The 24193-nt window shown below is 50.0% G+C and overlaps 1 protein-coding gene across 5 annotated transcripts in view; it reads left to right on the top strand.

Moving 5' to 3' along the window:
• Mad1l1 (mitotic arrest deficient 1 like 1) overlaps positions 1 to 24193 on the top strand; it is a 317003-nt gene that overhangs the window by 198885 nt on the left and 93925 nt on the right. For 3 of the 5 annotated variants that reach the window (XM_029477688.1, XM_021162520.1, XM_021162521.1), the window contains exons 14-15: positions 8173 to 8261; positions 20137 to 20227. In XM_029477688.1, coding sequence (XP_029333548.1) covers positions 8173 to 8261; positions 20137 to 20227 — 180 coding nt within the window. Of the gene's footprint in view, positions 1 to 8172; positions 8262 to 10313; positions 10460 to 11594; positions 11848 to 20136; positions 20228 to 24193 lie in introns of those variants that run through there. The other 2 variants (XM_029477689.1, XM_021162523.2) reach the window with 2 other exon arrangements.

Below are 24193 nucleotides of genomic sequence, written 5' to 3'. Positions count from 1 at the left end.
CAATGGGCTTAGAGCTGAGCTGAATAGTGGCCTCCATTCAGATTTCCTATTACTGTCTCAGAGTTACCTCTTGACATCTGCCTGGAGTGGGCTTTGGAGAGATGGTGACAGCCTGAGAGCCCTCCAGAGCCCTGGGCCTGGTACCATCCTACCATCTGTGTACTTGGCAAAGTTGGAGACTGGTATGTATCAAGCATTGAATGATGAGACTACTCAGGCCTAGTGTATGGATGAGCATGCTCACACTGGTGGCCAGCAACAGTTTTATTAATTAGAACCGCTGGCAGGAAGGGCAAGGTGCCGAACCACTCAAACCACAGCGCACCGTTCCCAATGGGAGGTTGTGCCTTGCTGGGAAGGCTGCCACAGCATCCTTAGAATGGAATCACAATGATGCTTTAGGGCAAAGAGGAAAGCTGGTGGAGTCTATAGATAAGAGACACAGGGAGGAGCTCAGGACTGGGCTGCACAGGGCCAGTGAGTACCTGTGGGCAGTTTTCTTGGAAGGGTATCCCTCGTTCTGCTTCAGATTAGATTTGTGCTTTCTTGAGCTGTCAGAGAGCTCTGGTCTTGAAGTGTTGGGGCTCCTCTTGCTTGGGGGGGCGGGGTGTCAGCTACCCTCCTTTTTGCTGCTGTCTCTAGCAGACAGTCTCCTGCAGTTCTGAGGGATGTTCATCTCAATCACACGTGATTGGTCACCTCTCTAAACACGATCAAAGTCTGCTGCTGTGAGAGCCACTCCATTGAGTTGCCTCTAGCCAGACTAGTCAGAAAGATGAAGCCCAAATACCAGGGATGACGGAAGCGGCTGTTATTTCTTCTCTGCCTTTTCTTCTTAATTGGCAAGCATACTACAAGTGGAGCTGCATCCCCAGACCCCTCACCCAACTTTAAGCTGTGTTTTCTGCTGTATGAGTTCTTCATGTATTCTGCATACTCAACTACTATCAGAGCTCTGCCTCAGCAAAGCTGTAGCTCACCCAGCAGACTGTTCCCACTCCCGTATTCTTAGCATTCAGAGCTGTGCTGTGACAAGGCCCTTGGCATCTCCTTTTGTTGCTGCACTCTGTTGGCACAGCTTAGACACTGTTGCCTGATCCAAAGCTAGGAAGGTTCAGTCCTGGATTCTCACCCATATGCCTTTTATTTCATCTTCCTTTGCCTGTATCTTCCTTCCGTCTCATGTTTTGATTCTGATCCACTTTGAGTTGGTTTTTATTGTGGCATGAGTTAGGGCTCAAACCCTGTTCCTGTGTGCGCATATCCACTTGTCTCAATCCTGCCCCCTTCTGAGACTCCTCTTCTACCTGGTAGTCATGGCCTCCTCATTAAAAACCAGCTGGCCGTGCCAGTTTGTGTTCAGTGCTGAACTCAGTTCCAGTTCCGCCTGTGGGTCCTTCCTTAATCCACTTCTTGTCCTTTGATATGAGCATTCTGCCTGTGTGTCCCCACCCTCATAATGCATTGTTTAGATCTTGGTTGTCATCGTCACAGGATGTGGACTCACCTAGGAGACATACCTCTGTGCACATCTCAGCGGGTTTCTAGATTGGGTTAGCTCAGGTAGGAGGATCATCCAAGTGTGCACAGCACACTCCCTAGGCTGAGGTCATGGACTGAATGAAGAGGAGGAAGTGAGCTGAGCCCAGCACTTACCCCTTTGTGTTATGCCTGTGGCTGCAGTGTGAGCAGCCTCCTCACACTCCTGTGTGTTCACACACACACACACACACACACACACACACACACACACACACCGCCTGCCATGCCTTCACCACCGTGGTGGGCGGGCTGCACCCTCAGACTGTGAGCTGGGGTAAACACTTCCTTCCTTTGGCTGCTTTCTGTCAGGTGTTTTGTTGCAGCATGGAGAAAAGCAGCCACTGCACCCCATCAAGAGCATCTTGACTATTCAGAGCGCCTTGCAATTCCATGGGAATTTTAGCATAAGCGCGTGGGGGTGGGTGGGTGGGAAACCAGTTTTGCAAAAAAAGCCATTTGAAGTTGTTGGGTTTTGCTGTGCTGAGGAATCCAACCCAGTACTGAGCGTGCACTCTCCTGAGCCACACCTCCAGCCGGTGTTCACAGTTTTCATAGAGCTGCATCTATTCTGTTGACCACTTTGGAGGTTTGACCCAGCCACCAGGGACCCAAGCATCATCTGCACCAAGGCTTCCTATACCAGGCTGGCTCAAGCTTAGACTCCAAGAATTCCATAGACGCAGCATTCACCCCACTTCTTGCGGCTTCCTACTGTTTCCACACCTTCCAGGCCTGACCTGGCCCAAGCAGAGACGCGAGAGTCTTTGCTTCAACCCAGCTGTTAGGGCAGGGAGGCTGCTGCTGTCCCTTCTCCACCCCGAGGAGTCAGAGATCACAGGAACTGTCCTCAGCAAGCACTACCTCTGGAGAATGGCCTGGTGGTGGGCATGTCAGCTTCTGCAGAGCGGAAGTCATTTGCATTTGCTCTCCTCAGCCTCTGCCTGCCTGAGTCAGTCAGAGCAGACCCTGACAGAAAGAAGTTAGGGCCCTGGGACAAAGGAGGAGTGCAGTGTGTGTCCTTGTCTATGTGATCAGGGCAGAGCAACATGAAGTGTATTGATGCTTAGAAAGCAAAGGCTGGTGCTTGGCTCTGCCCTGTGTTTTCTGTAAGTGCCTTTTGTATTTTTGAGACATGGTCTCATGAGCCCAGGCTAGCCTTAAACTCATGATGTAGCTGATGCTTCTTCTCTTTCATCTATCTACCTCTCTAGGGCTGGGGTTACCCCATGTACCACTAGGCCCCACGTACACCTGCCTTTTTAGTGGCTACTACTTGAGCAGACAGCATAGGAGTGTGGGGCAGGGGAGAGGAGGTAAAAGGGGTCTTCCTCCCAGTGTAGCAGCAGGACCAGCATTTAGGAGTTTGGCCTGATAGATTTGTTGGTCACTGACACACTGTATAGTTTCTTTCTGTGGCAGCCTGTGATGGGGCTGTTAGGATGGAAGAAGACAGGTCTAGAAAATCTCTGTCATTTGCCTAGGTCAGCAGCAGTCTGGGACCTTCACATTCCCTGCCCTGATTTAGAGTGTATCCTGGCTCATCCATCCCCACCTTAGGGACAGATATGTCCATGCTATCCCTCCAGCCAGGCCTGGGACACCCTCCCTGCTCTGTGATCCTGCAGTCTAGTTGGTATGCATTATGGTGAACAGCATTGGAATGGGAGCCTGGAGGTGGAGGGCCTCAACTTTTACCTACAGCTTGAATAACCAGGTAAATACTTGCTCCTGAGGACCACAAAGTCTTGGTGGGCAGTGGGCAGCAGGCAGCATCCCCATCTTTACCTCCAGTACATATGAGCATAGCCTCTTGCTGAGAGACACATGCTGTTCTCTCCACAACCTGGCGTCAGGTCACACCTGGGTGTAGAGAATGTCAGGGCACAGTCAGCACTAGCTTGCCTACCAGTCTTGGAGAGTGGAGTGGGCAGGATCAGCTTCTCTAGGACATTCAGTTTGAAAACAACAGGAGGCAGGGCAGCAGCAGGTGGGGAAGCAACCCCGACCCAGGCTGCACAGGGCTCCTCTTCACCCCATCCCCCTCACTTGGCAGGCATGTGCTTGGGGCCCCACTGCTCAGCTGCAGATGAGCCCTCCAAAAAGCACTTTGTGTGTAAAATCCTTTTAGCAGGATGAGTTTGGAATCTGGCCCATGGTTTGAGGCATTTGGCAGGGTCCCTGAAGACGCAATCCAATTAGTCCCATGTTTTCTTGTTTTTATAACTGACTCTAGACCCAGGTTGTCTTCAGTGAAGTAGAAAAGAGATAGGTACAGGCTATAACATTCACGCACAACCAAATTTCTATTCCCTTCATCTCATGTCTACCAATCCAAAACATGAGTCAGCTCCTATTGGCTGTAAGGGAGCAGATGCTCACAAAAGAGAGGGCAGGACTCACCTTATGAGGCTATGGGTCCTGGAGCCTGAAACCAGGCGATGTGGTTATATTGGATACATGTGGTAGAGATAGGAAATGAGTGTATGGGTGTATCCAGCAGGTTTACAGTGGTTGTAATTACTGGGGAGGTCTTGAGAAAGGGAGGGGGTTAGTAGTAGAGCCCCTGCCTAGAATCCCCCAGTGAGGGGCTAGGGGCGTGGCTCAGTGGTAGAGCCCCTGCCTAGAATCCCCCAGTGAGGGGCTGGGGGCNTCAGTGGTAGAGCCCCTGCCTAGAATCCCCCAGTGAGGGGCTGGGGGCGTGGCTCAGTGGTAGAGCCCCTGCCTAGAATCCCCCAGTGAGGGGCTGGGGGCGTGGCTCAGTGGTAGAACATTAGGTTCCATCCCAACACTGCAAATAGTAAAAACAAAGGCTGCTTGCTATACCAATCCTACAGGAAGAGTCATCCATGTGCTTGAAGAGCTAGGTTTGAAATGTCTCTGGATCAGAAACCCACCGTGAGTTTGTGGTGCCAACCATAGTCTTATGCTGTGGGTCAAGGAAGAAGAGGCAAAGGTGGGAAGCAGTGCTGAAGTGAGGCTGGTGGGCCAGCCACCAGCTAGTGTCTAGGAAGCATGGCTGTTGCAGGCTCAGCAGGGGAGGAGAATGTTCCTGGGAGAGGCTGGAGGTTGAGCATAAACCTGAGGCTGCAGACCCAGAGGATCCATGTTTGTCTGAATGCTCTGGTGTGAGCCAGCACCTCCCACTCCTCCCCTGAAGACTATACAGATGTAACAGGGTCAAAACAAAAATGGCAAACTTGTTTTGGCAAAATAGAAGTAGAGCAGAACCAAGCCACAAGCAGAAGGCACATGTCCCCTGGTGGAGGATCATTGTTAGTGCAAACTGCATAAAAGTGTTTGTCAGGGAAGGGTAGGGTATAGGCTTCAGGAAAAGACCGCGGGAAGGGGAGGATCAGGTGACCTGCTTACTAGTGAGGCACTTCCTGACAGGCAGTCCTAACCCTCTGCAGGGCCTCACCTCAGCAAAGCAGGAATCATGGGCTGTCCTGGTACTCAAGGCTATAATAGGCACTGGGGTCCCTGTTCGTACGGTCTAGAAGCGGATCATGCTCACTGTGAGCACAGCTCTTCCCTCTCAATGGAAGAACCAGTGCCTGTGAGATTGCATCCTAGCAATGTAAGAGGCTTGTTCTCTAGGAGCCTCCTGTAGCAAGGAGTAGAGCCATGCTTAGGGGATCAGAGGGGGAAGCTATGGATCAGGAGAGAGAAATCCACTGCCAAAGAAGTTGACCTCAAGCACACAGTTGTCAGAAAGTGGAGTTATGTTAGAACCTGGCCCAGAGCAGCAATGGCGGGGCTGGATGAGGAATTGCAGCTGTCATGCAGGGAGTTAGGATATGGTCGGGTACTGGGAGGGAATGTCATGGCAGAGTCTGAACAGCACTGGCTCTGAGAGTTGTCTGTACATGTGGAAGATGCAGCTCATGTGGGCAGTCAGAACATAGGACTGTGAGTGCCAGGCTGTGCAGGATGCCGGTGTTTAGAAAGGAGCACAAGGACAGAAGAAGGAATCCAGCAAAGATGAGTGACTAAAGCAAGGGCTGTCCATCATTGTCAGCAAGGGTGGGAAGATGCCCTGGAAAATTACTATGAAGTAGAAGCATATTTAGCTGTGTTTTGGGACCTACCAGAGCACCAGGGCTGATAGGCTCCCTCTGTCTAATAGAGAGAGGGTGTGATTGGTTATGGGGGTCAGGTTATAAGAACAAAAAGGCCAAGGAAGCCCACAGCCTGCATGTGTTTTATGTCTGTAAGCAAGAGACATTTAAAAGCCCCTGGTGAATTTCCAATGGTCTGAGGTGTGTGGAGTTTATGGAGGAGCCCTGCCCAGGAACAGAGATGACAAGCTACCACCATTGTGATCAGAATGGAAGGGGAGGAGTTCCACTGTCACCTTCCTCTGTCCAGGGCCACAGAAATGGATACCACTACCCACAATGAGGAAAGAAGTCTTAAGTGTACTAAATCAATGCTGAGCCACCAGATGGACTGAGTCACAAGACTTTATCTGGGCATTCGGTCCAGCAGGTAAACAGGTGGCATTGTTACTGTGTACAATTACCAAGTGAGGAGGGTAACCTACTGAACTAGTCAGGCATTTGGTAGGACATGTCCAGCCCAGAAAAGTATGGATGCAGCATGAAGCAGCCAGTGCTTAACAGCACAAATGCGGAATATCAAGACACACAAAAGGAAACATGTTTCACAAGCCAGGAGACAGAAAGCACTGTAAAAATCAATACAGACAGATAGCAAGATATAAATGGGCTAAACTCTGCTAGTAAAGGGGAAAGACTTTCTGATGAGTTCTACGCAGAATCAAAGAAATCGGAACAGTTGGCTGCCAAGGCCACTTGGCATTTGTAAGCATCTCAGCAGGCATCAGCTATTCATGCCTCATCTGAATTCAAGCCATAAAGCATGCGGGAAGTGGCAGATATGCCTCTCAGTACTGAGGTGCACAAGGACATCTGTACTCCACTCTGTAGGGAACATGGAAGTACACAGAGAAGCAAATGTTTCCATGAAGTCAGTGTGTGCATGTGTGGCTAGAGAGCCTACTGAGAAGGAGTCACAGGAAACCTTGGTGAGGCCAGCAAGATGGTTCAGCAGGTAAAGGCACCGAACAAACCTGACGGCCTGAGTTTCATCTCCAGGACCCATATGGTGGGAGGATAGAACCAACTTCTGCAAGCTGTCCTTGCCCTACACCCACACTTTGGCTACGTGTGCATTTGCATGCATGAACGTGCACACACACACATACACACACACACACACCTCTTACTATAGCAACATGCAACAGGCCCTGCAGCCTTGCCACCTCCTCCAACAATATGCAACAGGAAATTTGCTGGGATCTGTCCAGCACAGCCAGTTTCAAGGGCCATTCTATCAGATTCTCAAAGCTGTGAGACCTGCCACAGCACATAAACTACATCAGAGTGTGGAAGCAAGGGGATGGTTCTCTGAAGTAAGCACTGTGTTGCTTGTTCCTCGCCATGGGGAAGCTATACCACAAATGACAATGTCAGTGTGTTAGGAACAAAAGCCAGTAGCATGCTAAGATGGCACCATCCTTGAGGCTGGGAAGGTAGCTCAGCTAGTAAAGTGTTTGTTGTATGGGGATAAGGACATGAGTCAGTACTCAGAACTCATGCAAAAATATAGGAGATGGGAGACAGAGACAGGTCAACCCCTGGAATTCACTGGCCAGCCTGCTTAGATAAACTGTCAGGTTCCAGGTTCAGTGAGAGAACCTGTGTCCAAAGTCAGTGAGCTGGATGGACCCCGAGGAATGACCCCTGGACTTTGCTCTCTGGCCTCCATTCATGCCTGTTCCCAAGTACGCATATACACACTGGGACACACTGTGTACTGTTCCTCCCCATGCTGTGTGCTTGTAGCAGAATGTATAAAGAAGTTATCTGGCTTGTGGTTCTGGAGTCCAGAAAGCCTGGTGTTGGGAAGTCAAGTGTGGCAGGAGATGGGATGGGTGAGGGGTCTGAACTGCAGGCAGTGACATCAACCCATGGGCCACCCCTAAGGAGGCTTCATTTTCCTTGAAGTCTGCTAGCATCGTGTTCTCCAGGCCCCTGCACTAAGCCTGCAACTGTTTGGAGGGTTGGGGCTGAGGACACTCAAGAACCAAGGGTCAGCTCTGGATGAGTTTCCTGTTACCAAGGCCTGGGGTTTGTCTTGCTCCCTGTCTGCTACCCCCACCTTTCCCAGCAGATGTGCAGAGCAGCTTGCACACCAAGGTGTGCTCGGGACAGGCAGCCAGTTCATGTCACTGTCAGAAATGCTGAGACTTTTCATCCAAGCAATGCTAATTCTAGACTACATTCTCTCTACTTACTCTGTCCATCTCTATCTCAGAATCTCTATAGCTCTCTCAGCAGTACATGAATGACCAACCATGTGTCTCCCTACCTAATCTTAGATCAAGAGCATGGGAAAAGAGAAAGGTCTATGTTTATCTGACTCAGAATGCCTTGTGGACTGGTGGATCCAGGCTATGGGTTGGCCAAGCAAATGGCCCTCTTCCCCCTGAAACTAGGCATCCAGCCTGGGGATGTTCAGATGCAGACTTTAGGACTTTGGGGATAAGAGGGACCTGGGCTGTAAGTCCCTGTTCATGTTGCCCACTAACTCTGTGTTTCCTGATAGCTGGAGATGGAATTGAAAATGCTGAAGGCCCAGACAAGCTCAGCTGAATCCAGCTTCTCGTTCTGCAAAGAGGAGGTGGATGCACTCAGGTATGGCCTCCTTTCGACCTCTAGCTACCTGACTTGTCACTCCTAAGAGCTGAGGCCCACCTGAGCCCCTGCCTTCTTACCTTCCCAAGGCTGTTTCTATTGTCTGCTGAGACCCTTGTTCCCACTGGGTTTGTCCTTTCTAGTGTCATGTCCCAGGTCATCAGATTGGCCCCAGCCATCTCCTTGCTCAAGAGGAGTAGACACTCCTGTCAGGGTATCCATAAGGACCTGCCTTCCTGCCAGCAACATGAGTTACCAAGCCTAGCTCCTTCAAGGGACACAGGGCCATCCGTGGATTGAAGGGTGCAAACAGGCATCTTTCAGAGACTGCTGCTTCACAGAAAGATGAACGGTCTTCTCAAGCTTTGAGGGTTAGAGACAGCTTCCTGCTTGTGCTGTGTGTGTGTGTTCATATGCTTGTACAGATATGCGCGTGTTATGGGTTATTTCCTTCAAATGTTTTCTTAGTTCTTGAGATAGGCTCTCCCATTCAACCTTGAGATCTCCGGTTCATCTAGCCTGGCCAGCAGTGAGTTCTAGGGATCTTCTTGTCACTGCCTCCCCAGCACGAGGGACTAGGGGCACATGTCTGCACACCGAGCTTTTCACATAGGGGATCCCAACTCTGAACTGCCTTCAGGTTCCCCCTGACCTGCACAGGCTCTGCCATTCTAGCTTCTGTCTGAAACAGCCATGGGACAACTGTCACCACTGCCCTGACATCTTGTGAGAGGCAGCAGAATGAAGGTAGTGAGTTGGTCACTCCCTTCTGATTTGCATCCAGGACTGACACTCTAGGGTCTGTTTCTAGCAAGTGAGTTGTGGGCCTAGGGAACAAGAAAGCCCTGTAGACATTGAGTGGTCTTTTGATGAAATGGCACGGATTTTGGGGTAGGAGAAGCAGTCCTCTCTGGCTGGGCTTTTGGTGTCCCAGAGACTGTAAGGAAGTCCTGCCTCTGTGTGAAATTGCGCTTGGCTCTGTTAGGCTCATCTGACGTCTGTCTCTCTTTGGGTAATGGCTGGTGACTGACTTCCTGCTTCACAGGGCTGTTGAGGTCAAAGCAAGGAAGGCTTCTTGGCACCTTTCCCAGAAGTGTCCAGTGAATAGCACTGAGGTCCTTTGTGGGCTCGAGGTTCCCTCTCATTGCCAAAGCACTTCTCACACAGACCCAGGCCTGGGAAGGAACTCTGTGGGGATACCAGGCACAGAGCTGTTTGTTTGCATTTGTCCCAGCATGGTGTATGCTGTGCACTGTCAGGGCAGAACGGAGTGGATAATTGACTGGCCAGGAGAGCCACACGCTCTGTCTTCATCAGCTCATAGCTTAATGGGGATATTATTCACATGGACTTGTGGCTGTTTAATTATGGGTGGTGTTGTAAGAGCTGGCATCTGGAGATAAGGGTCCCTGGGACACGTATCTGGGTGCAAAAGGGGAGCCTGATGATGTGGCTGGCTGGATTGTTGGAGAATTAGTGTGTCCCTGGTGAGTGTCAGCATTTTTATCCCATGAGTAGTGGGAAGCCATTAGGTACTTTAAAACAGAAGAGTGACACGATCTGATTTGTAGCATCAGGCATCAGGCACTGCTGGCTGCCTAGGCCAATCAGAGGGGACTTGGCAAGGCCAGGCAGCCATGACCTGGCTAAGTGCTGGGAAGCGTTCTTTGTGAGCCTCAGCCAAGCTGGAGAGGCTGCTCCTGGGCAGACATACCAAACACCTCCCACTGATACTCCACAATATCTACTTCATGATACAGCATGCAGTCATGTTTGAGGGCAGGGTATCTAAAGGACCTGGAAGTATATTGCATGCAGGCTCTGGGTCCCTGAAGCCAAAAACAGCAGAGTCAGGGCAGCCCTCATCTGCATCCGATTGGGAGGTGCTGGCAAGAGGCTGGGGAACTGAGGTAAAGTGCTTGCTGGCCTGCAGTCAGTGCTCTACAGGGTCCTTAGGGTCACAGAGATAACCCTGTGTACCCAGCGTCATGTCAGCTGGTAGGCAGAGGACTTGAATCTGGGCGTGGGCAAGTTTGCAGAGTTGGCTAGCTGCATGGCCCCAGTGCAACTCTCCTCATGCCACAGGCCCTGTGTTGTCTGAGGACCTGTCCTCCCCACGGCCTCTGGTGTGGTTGGTGCAAGTGTGGACCAGAGTGCATCCCGTTTCTTGGGAAGAGAGGCTGATACATATGCTTCAGGTTTGATGTTTTTTAAATTTTAAACAGGGGCTTTGCTGTTAACGTCTTCCACACTAAGATCAAAGCCTCCTGTCTTCTTTGGAGAGCACGGCTGTGAGTGAGGTGCCTTTGTAGCTGGTAAGAACCAGGCCACTGAGTTTGGAGGGACTGCAGCCCCCACTGCCCTTCTGGTGCTTTGACTTTCCAGCAGAGGGCAAGTGAGGGCTTCCAGGTCATTTCTGTGGACTTGGAGCGTGCGTGGCTGAGAAGGCCAGGTAATCAGGGCCTCTGTGCAGTGAACTCAAGTGGAGCCCATGCCTTGGGCAGATGGCTTATGCTGGGCCAAACATGAAGGTGTTTACCGTAGCTGCCTAGCTCCCTCCCTCCTTGAGCCTGGCATGGGTCTCCTGAGGCCTGCTTCCCACAGCCAGTCTTCTCCCATCACTCCTCCTTTGTCCTAATTTGATACCTATTGCTGTGATAAAACTCCATGAGCACAGAAGCAGCTTGGGGAAGAAAAGGTTTGTTTGGCTTACATGTCCCAATCATATCACCCAACCATAAGAAAGCCAGGGGAGGAATTCAAAGCAGGAACCCAGAGGCAGGAACTGAAGCAGGGACCAGAGAGGACCGCTGCTTACTGGCTTGCTCCTTGTGGCTCGCTCAGCCTGCCTTCTTGGACCTTCCAGCACTGTCTGCTCAGTGGTGACACTGCCCACATTAGGAAAATACTCTACAGACTTGCCTACAGGCCAATCTGATGGTGGCAGTTCCAGCAAACCAAGCAAACCAAACAAAAAGCCAACAATCAGCACAGCCCTTCCTGTTGCCAGGAGCTTGCGTGGTCCCATTTACCCTGCTCTCTAACCCTCCAGCTGTGTCAGACATTGTATCATTATGCCTCAGTTTCCCACGGTTTGGTCAGTGGACTTGTCACTGTTATTTTGAGCAAGGGGACTGTGCTATGCATGGCATCTTGTTTTGCTGGGATACCAAATTGGGACCCATTGTGCTGTCTTCTGGCTCAAGGGTATTTAGAGAGCAGCCCTCCTAAAACTTGTGCTGAGGAGCTGGGTCTTTAGACCCATGTTGCTGCCCCAGCTTCCCTTGGAAGGGACACTAGCAATGTAGACTCTGAAGTCTCACTTTCTTCTAGCTGGGCAAGGGTGAGGACCCTTATTGAGGATGCCCTCTTGGAACAAGATCCTTTTGATCTCTCTCCTGAGCCTGAAGTGCCTTCCTGCTGGTCCTTCATGTAACTCCAGAGGAGGACACTTCTGAAGTGGTTGACTCCGAGAAAGAGAGTTGACATGAGAGCCCTGCCTCGGGTCAGCTTGCCCTTCACTCAAGACCATTACTATGAACACAGCCAGCCAGCAGATGCAGAAGACAGGGCAGGGTAGGTGCAGGTAGGTGCTGCTATCTGGGGCACTGTGAAGATGAGGGGTGGTCTGCAACCCTGTGTATTTGCATAGAACTATTGCTTACACATAGGGGCACAGGACTGGGGAATAAACAGCTTGCTATACCAGCATGAGGACCAGAGTTTGATCCCCATGACCCATGTTTGTTTGTTTTTTGAAGTTAGGTAATCCTTATGTAATCCTACCCCTGGGGAGGTGGACAGTTGGAGCCTGGGACTCGCTGGTTCAGCCTGTCTAGCTAGTGAGCTCCAGGTTCAGTGGGAGATCAGATCTCAAAAGTTAAGATCGAGGGGCTAGAGGAAGATACCTGTTGTTAACCTCTGGCTTCCATAGACATACACAGTAGTTGCACAGATGCCATATGGCATGTGAATTGCACACACCTGTGGCATTGGACCATCTCTGTGAAGCCATGCTTGGGAGCAACAGTGCAAAGCTAAGTGGTGGCAACTGAGGGCCTCTCACCTGGAACAAATCTGGGCTCATCACTTTCCACTGTCAGACAGGAGCTCTGATAGATCCTAAATGTCTGGTGGGTTTAGTAGCTGGGTAGACTGTGGTCTTGCATGCCTGGGCCAGAACCTGTTAGTCATACTTAACAGCTTCTCCGTTCCCAGCCCTCCTCACTGCCTGCTGGGCCCCAGCCTGAGCGGGCATTCCTAGGCCTGGGGGGCTGAGGGGTACCATGACAGGAACATTAAATATGTTGGCCTTTCTCGGGTAGAAAGCAGGAGCTCTGTGACTGTTACTCAGTGTGCTCTGGCTGGGTCACCCTCTCTTGGACACATTGTGTCTTCTCAAGGGGAGCTTGTCTGAACCATATGACTGGTACTACAGCTCTGGTCACTGGGCAACCCCTCTCCTTCTGGGTTCTCTTCCTCTACCTGCAGATCTGTATATTCATGGTAGACTGAGAGAGCAGAGGTAGAAGCAGGTGGCCTAGTACCAGTAGACACAAACAGAAACACCTAAAATTAGGCCACAGAGAGGAAGGGGCAGCCTAATGTAGGTGGCCTTCTGACTGCCGATTGAGTTGCTGACTGAGATCTCGAGGAAGGGATCATGTGTCCTAACAGCAACCACCTCTGCCCCACCAGAGCAAGGCCACAAGTGCTGGCCCCGTGGGGAGCCCTTCTCACAGCCATCAGTATCGGGCTCTTGTGTCCCAGGATGGAATGTGCTCTCATCCCATGCTGCTGCCTGTACTAAGCGGCAAAACTCTGGGATGCAGGAAGGTGGTGGATGCACACTACTCCCTGTACTGGGTAGAATGAGCAGACATGCACCCAGTCATCACCGTCCATCAGAGTCCAGTCTGTGTTTGTGGAGCTCTTTGTCCCTATACCCTTAGAATGCACAAGGAAAGGTACCCATTGTTGGCCATGTCTTTGGTCATAAAGCAAACCTTCATAAAACCTAAGAGATCAGGTACCAGAGATGGCTTAGTGCGTAACAGCTCTTTGCTATGTGGGCATAAGGACCTGAGTTCAAATCCCTAGCACCCAGGTAAACAGTTGGACGTGGCTGCACATGTGCCTGCCTGTAATTCTAGTGGCATAGGATCTGAGACAAGATGATTGCTGGGGTTTGCTAGCCACCGGCCCAGCTTGGGGTTCAGGGAGAGCCCTTGTCTCAAGAAAATAGGTTGAGATCAGTAGAGCAGGATGCCTGATGTCCTTCTTGGACTTCCACATGCCTTGCATGGACATTTACATGAGCATATACATGTACACGTGTGTGTGTATCACACACACATACACGCACAGAAGCACACACATTTAAGGTGCATAGAGAATATGTCATCTGACCATACCAAACTCAAACTAGATGTCAGTAACAGAATGCAAGAGGAAAAGCTGTACCCACGGGGAAATTGATAGCATGGTTCTGAACTGCCTGTGGATCACATGGGATGTGTGGCAGAGAAAAGGAACAAGTGAACGCTAATGAAAACACACTCATCAGATCAGATCCGTGGAGAGAAGAGAACCTGCGGCGCCCAGCGTTCCAGCTGACAGAGCAGAAGCCATGGCCCTGCCACTAGGAGGACATGGGAAGCAAAGGAGCCCAGGATGAGAAGCAAGGAGAAGGTAATGAACTTGAAAAAAGAAACACAATTGAGAAAAATGCAGAAGCAAAAGGCTGTTTTTCTGGGGGGAAAATCTATAAAATTGACAAACTGCCAACAAAAGTGAAACGTACTCGGAGAAGCAAACAAGCGGTCTCAGGTATGACACAGGGACACTGCTATAAAGAGCCTGTGGCCTCTGAAGGATGGCATGTACAGGAACACCAGCTTGTCACTAGCAGGTCTAGTCAGCCCTCCAAACCAAAATTACCCTCAGCATGGTGCTCCACCTATAATCCCAGCCTGGGGAAGTAAGGCAGATGGGTCAGAGTTCAGTCATTTTGGGCTACATGATGAGTTTAAGGCCAGCCTGAGCTACGTGAGACTCTGTTCTCAAAGGGATAGACCAAACAAACACCTGAACCAAGATGTACAGTGAGGTTGATGAATACTCTAAATGTGAATCACAATTAAGAGGCTCCAGAGGAAGAAGGTTCCAGGCCCATCGGGTTGGTTCCCTTGGACCAACCTGACTCACCCGTCTTCCACAAGACAGAAGATATCTACACAGTACAGCCAAAGGGAGCCTGGCACTCATGGGATGGGACTGTGTCATGGCAGCCAGTGACACATGCATGGCCTACCCTGCAGAGACAAATCTACTGAAACAGACGCTGTTGCTGAAGCTGTTGCCATTGATTCAGAAAGCTGAGTGAACTGGAAGAAGCTCTGACTTGCGTTTCCTTAAGTGTATAAAGTTTCTGCAAGACCTTCTACTCAGCCCCAGCTTAACCAACCCCACCCTGCTCCTGGAACCCATGTGGGGGCTCTGTGCTGCCAGAGCCCTTGTAGGGTCAGTAGCAGGCAGGCATCAGCTGTGGAAAGCTACTCCCTCCCCCACTCCATCCATCAGCTTCCAACTTCTAAGGGAGTTTTTGATGCTGTCCCTTTTATTTTCTGTGGTCAGGCTTCAGAGAAATGAGACTGCCTTTATTCTCAACTGCAGTGGCGTTCTGAGAGATTGCTCCTAACTGCCATGTTCACATGGCCATCTTTATCAGTCCCTATGCTTGCTTGTATGTGGGGTTTGTTACTGTTGCTGTTTCTTTTCTAAGGTAAAGTTTGCTATATTGCTCAGGCTAGCCTTGACCCCTTATTCTCTTACCTCAGCCTCCTATATGCTGCGGTTAAAGGCATGCAGCGTGTTCTACCATGCCCAGCTCATATGTTGTTGTTGTGGTTGTTGTTGTTGTTGTTTTGAAAGTGAAACACACATACAAGCCAAAAAAAGAAGAAACCAATGGAAAACAAAGAGAAGCCTGCTGTTTATACTGACGGCAAACTGTCTTCATGTTGAATGTGTGCACGCTTCCCCATGTCCCTGGCCTTCTGCAACCATCTGTTGGTTTTGTATCACTGGACATGGCACCCAGCGCCTGCTCTCACCCCCATGAGTGTGCTCCTGCATGTGCTTGGGAACCTGGGGGCACATGGGCAGATCTGTGTCACAGGCAGCGAGACATAAATCTCATTTAACATTCCTCAGAGACTACTTACTTATCGTGGTGATTTGAGTCCTGGCCTGCAACTCACCAAGCAGATTAGGTAGGTGGGCAGAGAACCCTTGGTTCCTCCTGTTTCCACCCAGCCTGTGTAAACATGGCTTCTGGGGATCCAGCTCAGGCTCTCCTGACTGTGAGGCCAGCGCTTTACCTTTGTGTGCTGTGCAGGCTCCTGTGGGTGGCTGTGAACAGGTAGTGGATGTGGTCCTTTAACTAAATGGCTTCCTCAGCTCTGGTCCAGCATGCCCACTTAGGTGGACTCTGTGCCTGTGATCTCAGCACTGACATCTTCCACTCAGCATAGCACCTGTGGGGGCATCTCTTTAAAGGAATGTCTCTGCCCCCATGGCTGAGTCCGGAGGCAGGAGGTGCATCTTCCCAGTTGGCTCTTCTTTTCTGTCTGCTTTACCCCAGATAGCCTCAGCACTAAGCTCACCTGTCCCTGAACACAAGTATCAATAAGATGACTTTTTCTTATTTTGTAATTATATGTAAATTTGTGTGTGTGTTTGCATGGGCATGTGCATGTGCATGTGAATGCAGGTACCTGTGAAGCCCAGAAGTGGGCACCAGAGCCCCTGGAGCTAGAATTGTGGACAGTTGTTAGCCAGCCCCAGTGGATGGTGGTTCTTCTGGCAGAGCAGCAGCGTTTGTAACTGCTAAGCCATTGATTGCTCATGCCAGGTATCCACATGCACATGGGCTTTCTTTTCTTTTTCTTCCTTTTTAAAAATGTCTTTATTTATTTAACTTTATTTTATTTTTTGGCAATGCTCTGCGTGTCTTAGGGGATCATCTCCCTCTGCCTTGTGTAAATTTGTATCCAAATGTTTTCTTCTCTCTGATGCTGTAACAGATGAAGTGCACATCAGAGCTCACACGTGGTGGTTTGTATGGTGCTGTTTTGCTGGTTTGTGCATCGGCAGGGCATCTGTGACGAGGAGTGGTTTGCTACTGTTATTTCCTTGTCTAATTGCTTTGGCAGTTTAGTCAGATGAACGCAGTCAGAGCAGGCATTGTCTCAAAGTTTTAAAAAATTACTTAATTACATTGATTTGTGTGTGTGTGTGTGCACACGCACAAGCGTGTTTCTGCAGACCCCCTGGTGTAAGTGTGGAGGCCAGAGGATGGCACTCAGGAGTGCGTTCTCTCTTTTCATCCTGAGCTGGAACTCAGGTTGTCAGGCTTGGTGGCTGTACCTTAATCCTGAGGAAATCTTGCAGCTGTCTTCCCTGCTTTTGTTTTTTGTTTATGTACATTGGTGTTTCATGTGTCTGTGTGAGGAAAGGGTCAGATACCCTGAAACTGGATACAGACAATTGTGAGCTGCCAGGTGGGTGCTAGGAATTGGACCCAGGTCCCCCTGAAGAACAACTGATGCTCTTAACCACTGAGCCATCTCTCTAGCCTTTTTTTTTTAAGGTTGTTTGTTTCTTTTACATCCCTGTTTTTTGGGGGGCTTTGTTTTTGTTTGTTTTTGTTTCAGAAATGACATGTCCTGTTGAGGTTGCTGCCCTCTGTGTTCAAGGTGACAGGTTTGGTGAGGGATTTTCCTGTGTCAACTGAGAGCGGAATAGAGGAGAACTTCTTGTCCTTGCTCCCTAGAGGGTCACACAGCACAGTGTTAGGTGTTGAGCCGTCTTGGATCCCTGCTATTTTCAAACCCCTTGCCACAGCATGGAAAGCTTTCAGGGAATGGCTGGCATGTGGCTAAGTGGGTCCACACCTGTCCCCCATGTTTATATGGTTAGGCTTGTCTCCCAAGTTTACTGGTCTCAGTTCTAGTTATTTCTTTTAAAAAATAGTTTTAGTTTTTTTTTTCATATATTCATTTAATTTTAATTTTAGTTTTGCAGTCTTGCAGTTGGAACCCATGACCTCACATGTGTTAAACAAGCACGCTACAGAGCTACCTTCCCAGCCTTTTTCTGTGGCTACCTTTTACATTTTAGGACAGGATCCCACAAACTGCTCCTTGAACCCACGAGTGGCCCAGGAAAACCCTTAATTCTTGATCCTTCTGCCTCAGTCTCCACACAGCTAGGTTGGTGGGCCCAGATTGGCCTCAGTTTTCTGGAAGTGTCTTTGCCTCTATCCAGTGCCCATCTGCTGCTGGTTCAGAGAGAGAGCCTCCTCATTCCTTTCTCTGCAGAGTTGGGCAAGACCATATGATTCTTTGAGTGTTTTTGCTTGTGCTCCCTGGCCTGGCCTTCCTTGTTTGGGAGACTCTGACTTCCCTTTTGACCGACCCTCACAGTGATCTCAGGTTTATCCGCTTCTCTGGGGGTCACCTTGGAAGGTCATCAGTAGGAGTCTGCCTGTGCCATCTTGGCTACTCGGATGTGTGCCCAGTTGTCCCTAGCATCCTTTTGTGACCTTTGCCCTGTGGTGCCCTCTCACATCTTCCAGGTTCACGGTGAGCTCTTCTCTCTGGTTGGTTTTGCTTGGGAGTTTCCTGTGTAATCGTTCACACAACCCAATCCTCATTGTCTCCAGCCTGCTGTCAGCTGTCAGCTGTCAGCTCGAGCTGCTCTCCTTTTGGACTCATGTGACATCTTTGATGTGACATCTTCCTTGTGTTTGGAGCCCTCTGTTTCCTCTTAATGTTTGTCTCTGATGTCTCCTAATCTCCCCAGTGAGTTCTTTTTTATCCCAGGATAATTGTAGTGTCTTACATTTTTATTTTATAGGTGTGTGGTTGAGTATGTATATGTGTGAGCCAGTTCGGCTTCAGGCGTCAGTCCTCAGAGTCTAACATCTGCCATTTGAGCCAGAATCTCTCAATGGCCAAGAGCTCACCAATTGGTTCTCAACCTTCTTAATACTGTGACACTTTAGTACATCTTGTGTTATGGTGATTCCCAACCATAAAATTATTTTCATTGCTACTTCATAACTGTAATTTTGCTACCATTACAATTCCTAATGTAAATATCTATGTTTTCCATTGGTCTTAGGTGACCCCTGGGAAAGGGTTTTTTGACACATATCCCACAGGTTGAGAACTACTGCTCTAGTCTCAGTCTCTCCAGCACTGGGATCACAAGTGTGCATCAGCATATACCCAGCTTTTCATGGCAGTGCTGGAACAATAATATAGCTGAATTTTGCTACTTAGTAGGTTTTTCTTCCACCATTTCCCATCCCCCTTTTCCCTACCATTTCAACACCCTAACACTAGATAAGAGACAGAGAAAGAGACAAAGAGAGACAGACACACAGAGAGAAGGGAAAGAGACAGAGAAAGGCACACAGAGAGAAAGAGAGACAGAGGGGTGTTGAAAGGTGGGTGGTGTTTTCTTTAGACTACTAACCGCTGGTTAGGGGCACTGAGTTCCTTGGGGCAACTTTGATCTCTCCATCAGGATATCTAATTTCTTCTTGTAGTTGTTTCTTCTTTGCATATGACTGCTTAACAGACCATAACTAACAACCAGCCAACAACCCACATCACACCTCTCAGGACCCTAGCATTTATATACCCTCTGAGGAGTCCCAGGAATTCCAAATGTCACACAGTCACAGAATCTATCTGCAGCTGGCAAAATCATGCCCCTGCCAGAGCACAAGGCAGATCATAGTCCGCTAACATGGACGATCTGAAGCAGCTCCATATCCCCACACCTGGGGTTAAAATGAAAACATATCCTTATAATATTTCTGTGGTTTTTTTAAAAGAAATTAAAATTCCACAGTTCATGGAATAGAACTCAAGTCCTCAGGCTTTCAAAGCAATCACCCACAAAGCCTAACCCCTGTTGAATTACCTGCTACTGTCCCTCTGCCATTGACCTCCAACTTCATTTATGGCAGGCATTCTACTAAATGAATATACTAAGACTTGTTTTGTGGCCATGCATTAGGTCTGTTCTGGAGTGTTATGTGTCCTACTTCAAGCCAGCCAGAGCTACACGGTAAGATCCTAGCTCATAAAACTGCCCTTGAATTCCCCGCCCCCTCTTCCTCCATTTCAGCTGGACCACAGGTGCATACCCATCATGCTCAGCCTTTCCTCTATCCTTACAGTGGAAGCCTGGGTTGTTGACTTGAGATAAGAACATTGGATACTATACATTTTGTCTCTGAGCCTGGCTTTCTTGGATATGCTATGTCTAGTTCAACGTGTTTTCTAATTTCCTTTACTTTCTTTGAGCAGTGTATTTAGTGTGTGTTGTTACATTTCCAAGTGGCCAGAGCTTTGCTCTTGGCTTGTTCTGGTTTCTGCTTTAGTCCTGAACTGCTCTCTGGACACTTCCTTTCCTTTTAGTCCCTTGTAGCTGTCTGGCTACTTTGTTATGGGCTTCTGGACTACACAGATTTTAGGAACTGCTCCATTTTATGGTCAGGGGTCAGCACAACATGAACTGTATTAAAGGGTTGCAGCACAACAAAGACTCCTAGGTTGCTTTTCAATTTGCAGTTTCTCCTCTAGCCTGTGGTCACCCTCCAGGGTGAACAGGGGGCCTGAGACACCGATTCCTTAGCTGATTCTAGCCAAGCTTCAGGGTCAACCAAGAACCCCTGGCTTGAGTCCTTCCTTACACCTAAATAAGTGCTCTCCACTGCTGTCCTCCCACTAGGGCCATGACCTTCCCTCTGTGCTGGACTGTAGTGGCACCTGGTTATGTCATGGTCTCCTTGCAGGTTGAAGGTGGAGGAGCTGGAAGGTGAGCGGAGCCGTCTGGAACAGGAAAAGCAGGTGCTGGAGATGCAGATGGAGAAACTAACCCTACAGGTAGGCTCGGTGGCCAGAGAGATGTTCCCTGCAGACAGTACTCCTTCCAGCCCTGTGATGAAACCTGGACTTCCTCCTATGCATCCCCCCTTACCTGGCTGAGAGCGACTGCTGGGTTCTGCGGGACCACAGGTCTGGGCCACTCTGGCTCGCTGTGCAGGGACTGCTTTATACCCTAGGTTCTTGTGCTTCTCAGCACTGACCTCGGCCTCTCTTCTCTTTGGTGCTGTACCCTGTCACTCTCATTTCCCTGTGGTCATGACCTTCTCTGCTGTCTGCATTGGAGTGTTTCTTTTCTTTTTAGTTTTCCTCCTCCTGATCACACTGCTCATGGCAGGAAGCCCACAGGTTAGAGATTGCCTGGCTTCTAGACAGGCCATTGATTTTTACCTTGGCACCTATTAGAGGCAATCAAATCGTGTCCCCATTACCAATCTTGGTGATGGGAGAGGTGACAGCTTTGATGAAGTGAGGTGTTCTGAACCTTGGCTGTACTCATGCCCAGCCCTAGGACCTGTCATCCTGTTCCGTTCTAATTGGGCCACTGTCCTGGGCTGAGGGCTGCAGGAGGGTGAATCAAGGCTACCTGGCTACAGAACTGTGTCAGGATGGGGTGATAAATGGATTTCAGTGCAGCTCGCAGAGACTTCAGGGACAACACAGCTAGAGGAGGTGCCAGTGTTCTATGCCCCATGTGGGTGATACAAGAATGGGATACACAAGATCTCCTTCCCACAGCACCACAAGTGTGTGTGCTGGCACTGTTCAGCCCTGCAGCTCAGAGCCTTCCTGAGGGCCAGAGTGCTAGTGACCATGTCCACTCCTGCTCTGTGCTGCTGTGTGTACTGTGTGCAGGCAGGCACTGAGTGCATACATCTGTCAACCATACTCATGGCATGGCCGGAGACAGCATGGAGGGCTGAGTCTGTGGCCCTGGAGAGCAGTGTCCATGTCAGCTGATGTTCAGGAACCCAGGGATGGTATTCCCAGTTGGCATGGAGGCCTGAGGTGGGGGGAGAGGCAGCTGTTGTAGAAATTTCTAGATAGCCCCAAAGACCCTGCCACCTCTGTAGGCTGTGCTTATACTTCAGGAAGGGAACTTACCAGAGCCAGACTGGGAAAGCAGTTACTCAGAGACTGCCGGATGAGGCCTAACTCTTCTGTGTGGGCTTCTCTCCCCCCGCCCTGCCCCCCACACACACACACTGCTCTTAGGCCAGGGTTGCTTGCTGTCCTCCAGCCTCACTCTGATCTCAGAGCTGGAGGCTATATAGCAGGACTCCCTGATTCCTGTTGCATCCTAAACCACCTTCTCCCCTAGCCAGTACTGGACCTCTACTAGACTCCCCAGATGAGCACATATCAGGAAGTCCAGGTGATTGCCAGAGTGCTGGGCTCTTTGCTCCGTCCTGTACTATTCATACTAAAGGTCTTTCCAGGCGAGGCTGTGCTCACTGGTTTATTAGTAAATAAACCATTTACTCAAGCTGTTTGATCATGGGGGTTTGGTCCAGTTCTCTCTACATACCAGCCTTTCCCCTCTGTGTCCCCCTATACCCTTGTCAGACAAACTTGTGGGTGAGCCAGCCTGGCAGTTGTCTGTGTCTTGCATAATTGAGTCTCCTTCCTAGGTCACTGGCCTCAGCTCCAGGGCCCCATGCTAACTGCAAGTCCATGGCTGTCATACTGTGTCTGTTCTGTATGTCCCAGCTGTTGGCACATCTGGGCAGGGAGGATTTTTACCCCAGGATTGAACTGGTTCTGCAAGGGGGCATTAGTTACCTGCGGTAAGGAACAGTCCCTGTCCAACCTCAGATGGCTCCTCATCTGCTGTCCCTTCAGTGTGTTCAGGAGTACCTGTGTGAGCAGCCAGTTTGTAACACTGAATGCAAGGTGGCTGTAGCTCCTTCTGAGCACATGGGCACAGAAGCTACGACACATGAGACTGGACCTGAGGGAAAGGCAAACAGGCCTGGGTTTGGCTCAGTAGTGGGCCAGGAGGTGACTTGGACACATGAAGAGAGAAAGGCCGCCACCTATGAACACTGGGTGGGCTTGGGCATGTTGGTTTCTGATCTGAGCTGCTGCACTTTATAAGGCTGGGTGGTGAGGAGTCTTGAGGGAGTCCTGTGCTAGGTCCTTTCTCTCCCCCATCCCCCACTATCCCCCAACTGCCTTCAAGGCCTTGTTAGATGCTCTGTCGTTCCTTTTTCATCCAAGTCAAAGCCCTCGTTCCCATTATATGTTGGTCTTGAACCTGGGCACCCTCTGGTACTGGGGAAGAAACATCCATCCTGGGGCTTCTCCGTGTGGCCTGGCCATAGCATTTGATGCCAGCCCCTTTGAGACCCAGCCTCCTCTGCAGCTCTAATGCGGCTGCTTGGACCTGGAATCTTGTGGTCTAGCCTTTGGGCTTCCTCAAGCCTTACCCATGTGCTCAGTATGCAGGCAGCCTCCTGCGCTCCCACTCCCGCCTCACTCTTCCCTCTAGAGAAGAAGAGTGGCTTCAAGTTGGCGCTTCAAGGAAGATTGATTAAAATCAGCTGCGGTTCATCTTAATTGGGAACATATGCTCAGAGAGGGAGCTCAACTAGTTAGGAGTTTTTGTAATTAGTTCACAGCTGGTTGGCGGGGAAGCAAAACTCTGGTGACCACTTAGAGCTGGGTGTGTGGGCGTGCTTTGGGGTTCAGTGGAGGGGTCATCACACTGGCTGCATGCAGACTTACCAAGTTGACGCACGCCATCCTTCCTGATTTCCTGGGTCATTGGCTGTTTGTATCATGACCTGTGTGCATTGCTAGTGTAGCTAGGGAATAGGAAACGTGTACTAAGGTGTACTTGTCTAATGGGCTCACACGCCAACTGGCTGGCTGGACAGCTGACTTATGACAGACAGCCCTGGCAGAGCTTCTGGGAGGTTAGAGACAGTGGTGCAGGCCTCGAGTCTCAGCACTGTAGTGGCTGTTCCGAGTTTCAGAGCCTGGACTACATGGTGAGAGCCTGTGGAAAGTATGGGGGCAGGTATCTATAGGAAGGCCTTACCTAGAGATGGAGAAACTAAGGCTGGCACAGAGGCAGGTACAGGGATTGCCAGTCTCTGTCCTTAGATACCTTGTGCTTTTCCCTAAGAGCGGGGACAGCTCTTTATTACAGAGCTCCCCTCCCCCATGTTCCTCATAGCCTTCCGTAAAAGCCTCCACATAAGTGCTTCTGGTGAGCCAGGGCAGGACAGCTTGGTGTAGAGTCACCAAGGAGAGGCCTGCCAGGAGCTCTGTCCACCCTGAATGGTGACAAGTGAGGTTCCTCCACTTGAAACATGGATGCCTCCTGGGTCCCACATTATAGGCTAAGGGCAGCCTCCATGGACTCGGGCCCTACTGCTTTTCCCCAGTGTTTCAACTGCCAGCATTTTCAAGATAGAGAAGTAGAAAGAATTTTACAGTGAATGCCCACTTACCCACCACCTACATCCTGTCGGGAATGGCACACTTGTGGCTGTATGACATTCCTATCCATCCCTCCGCCATCCATTAGTTCGTTTTATTCTTTTGATGCATTTGAAACTAAATTGCAGACATCTGTACACTTCCTCCAAGCACTCGAGCATGCATGTAATTAAGCGAATTCATCTCTGGAATCTGAGGCCCGGGCCCCCGCCGTCACACAGCGTCGCCTCATCATAGAGCAGGGCTCCTCCCTTCACAGTGAGGTTGTGCCAGTGGACCCCAGTGCCAGGCCTCTGAGCTGGCACATTCCTCTCACAGTCAGGGGAGGCTAGGCTGGTGTCCATACCACCTTACAATCCTTCTAAAGTGCTGCTCAGAACAGAGCCCAGACGGCTGCCCAGTGACATTTAAAATCAGAATATCTTTTTTGGAAATGGAGTGGGCAGAAAATTGCTGGGTTTCCTGCAAGCGGAAAGCTTTCTGAGCCTGCAGACGTCCCTGCTCCTATCTGCGTCACAA

This window comes from Mus caroli, chromosome 5 (assembly GCF_900094665.2).
Source record: "Mus caroli chromosome 5, CAROLI_EIJ_v1.1, whole genome shotgun sequence".
Lineage (NCBI taxonomy): Eukaryota > Metazoa > Chordata > Mammalia > Rodentia > Muridae > Mus > Mus caroli.
This window is presented reverse-complemented; position numbering and strand designations above follow the sequence as displayed.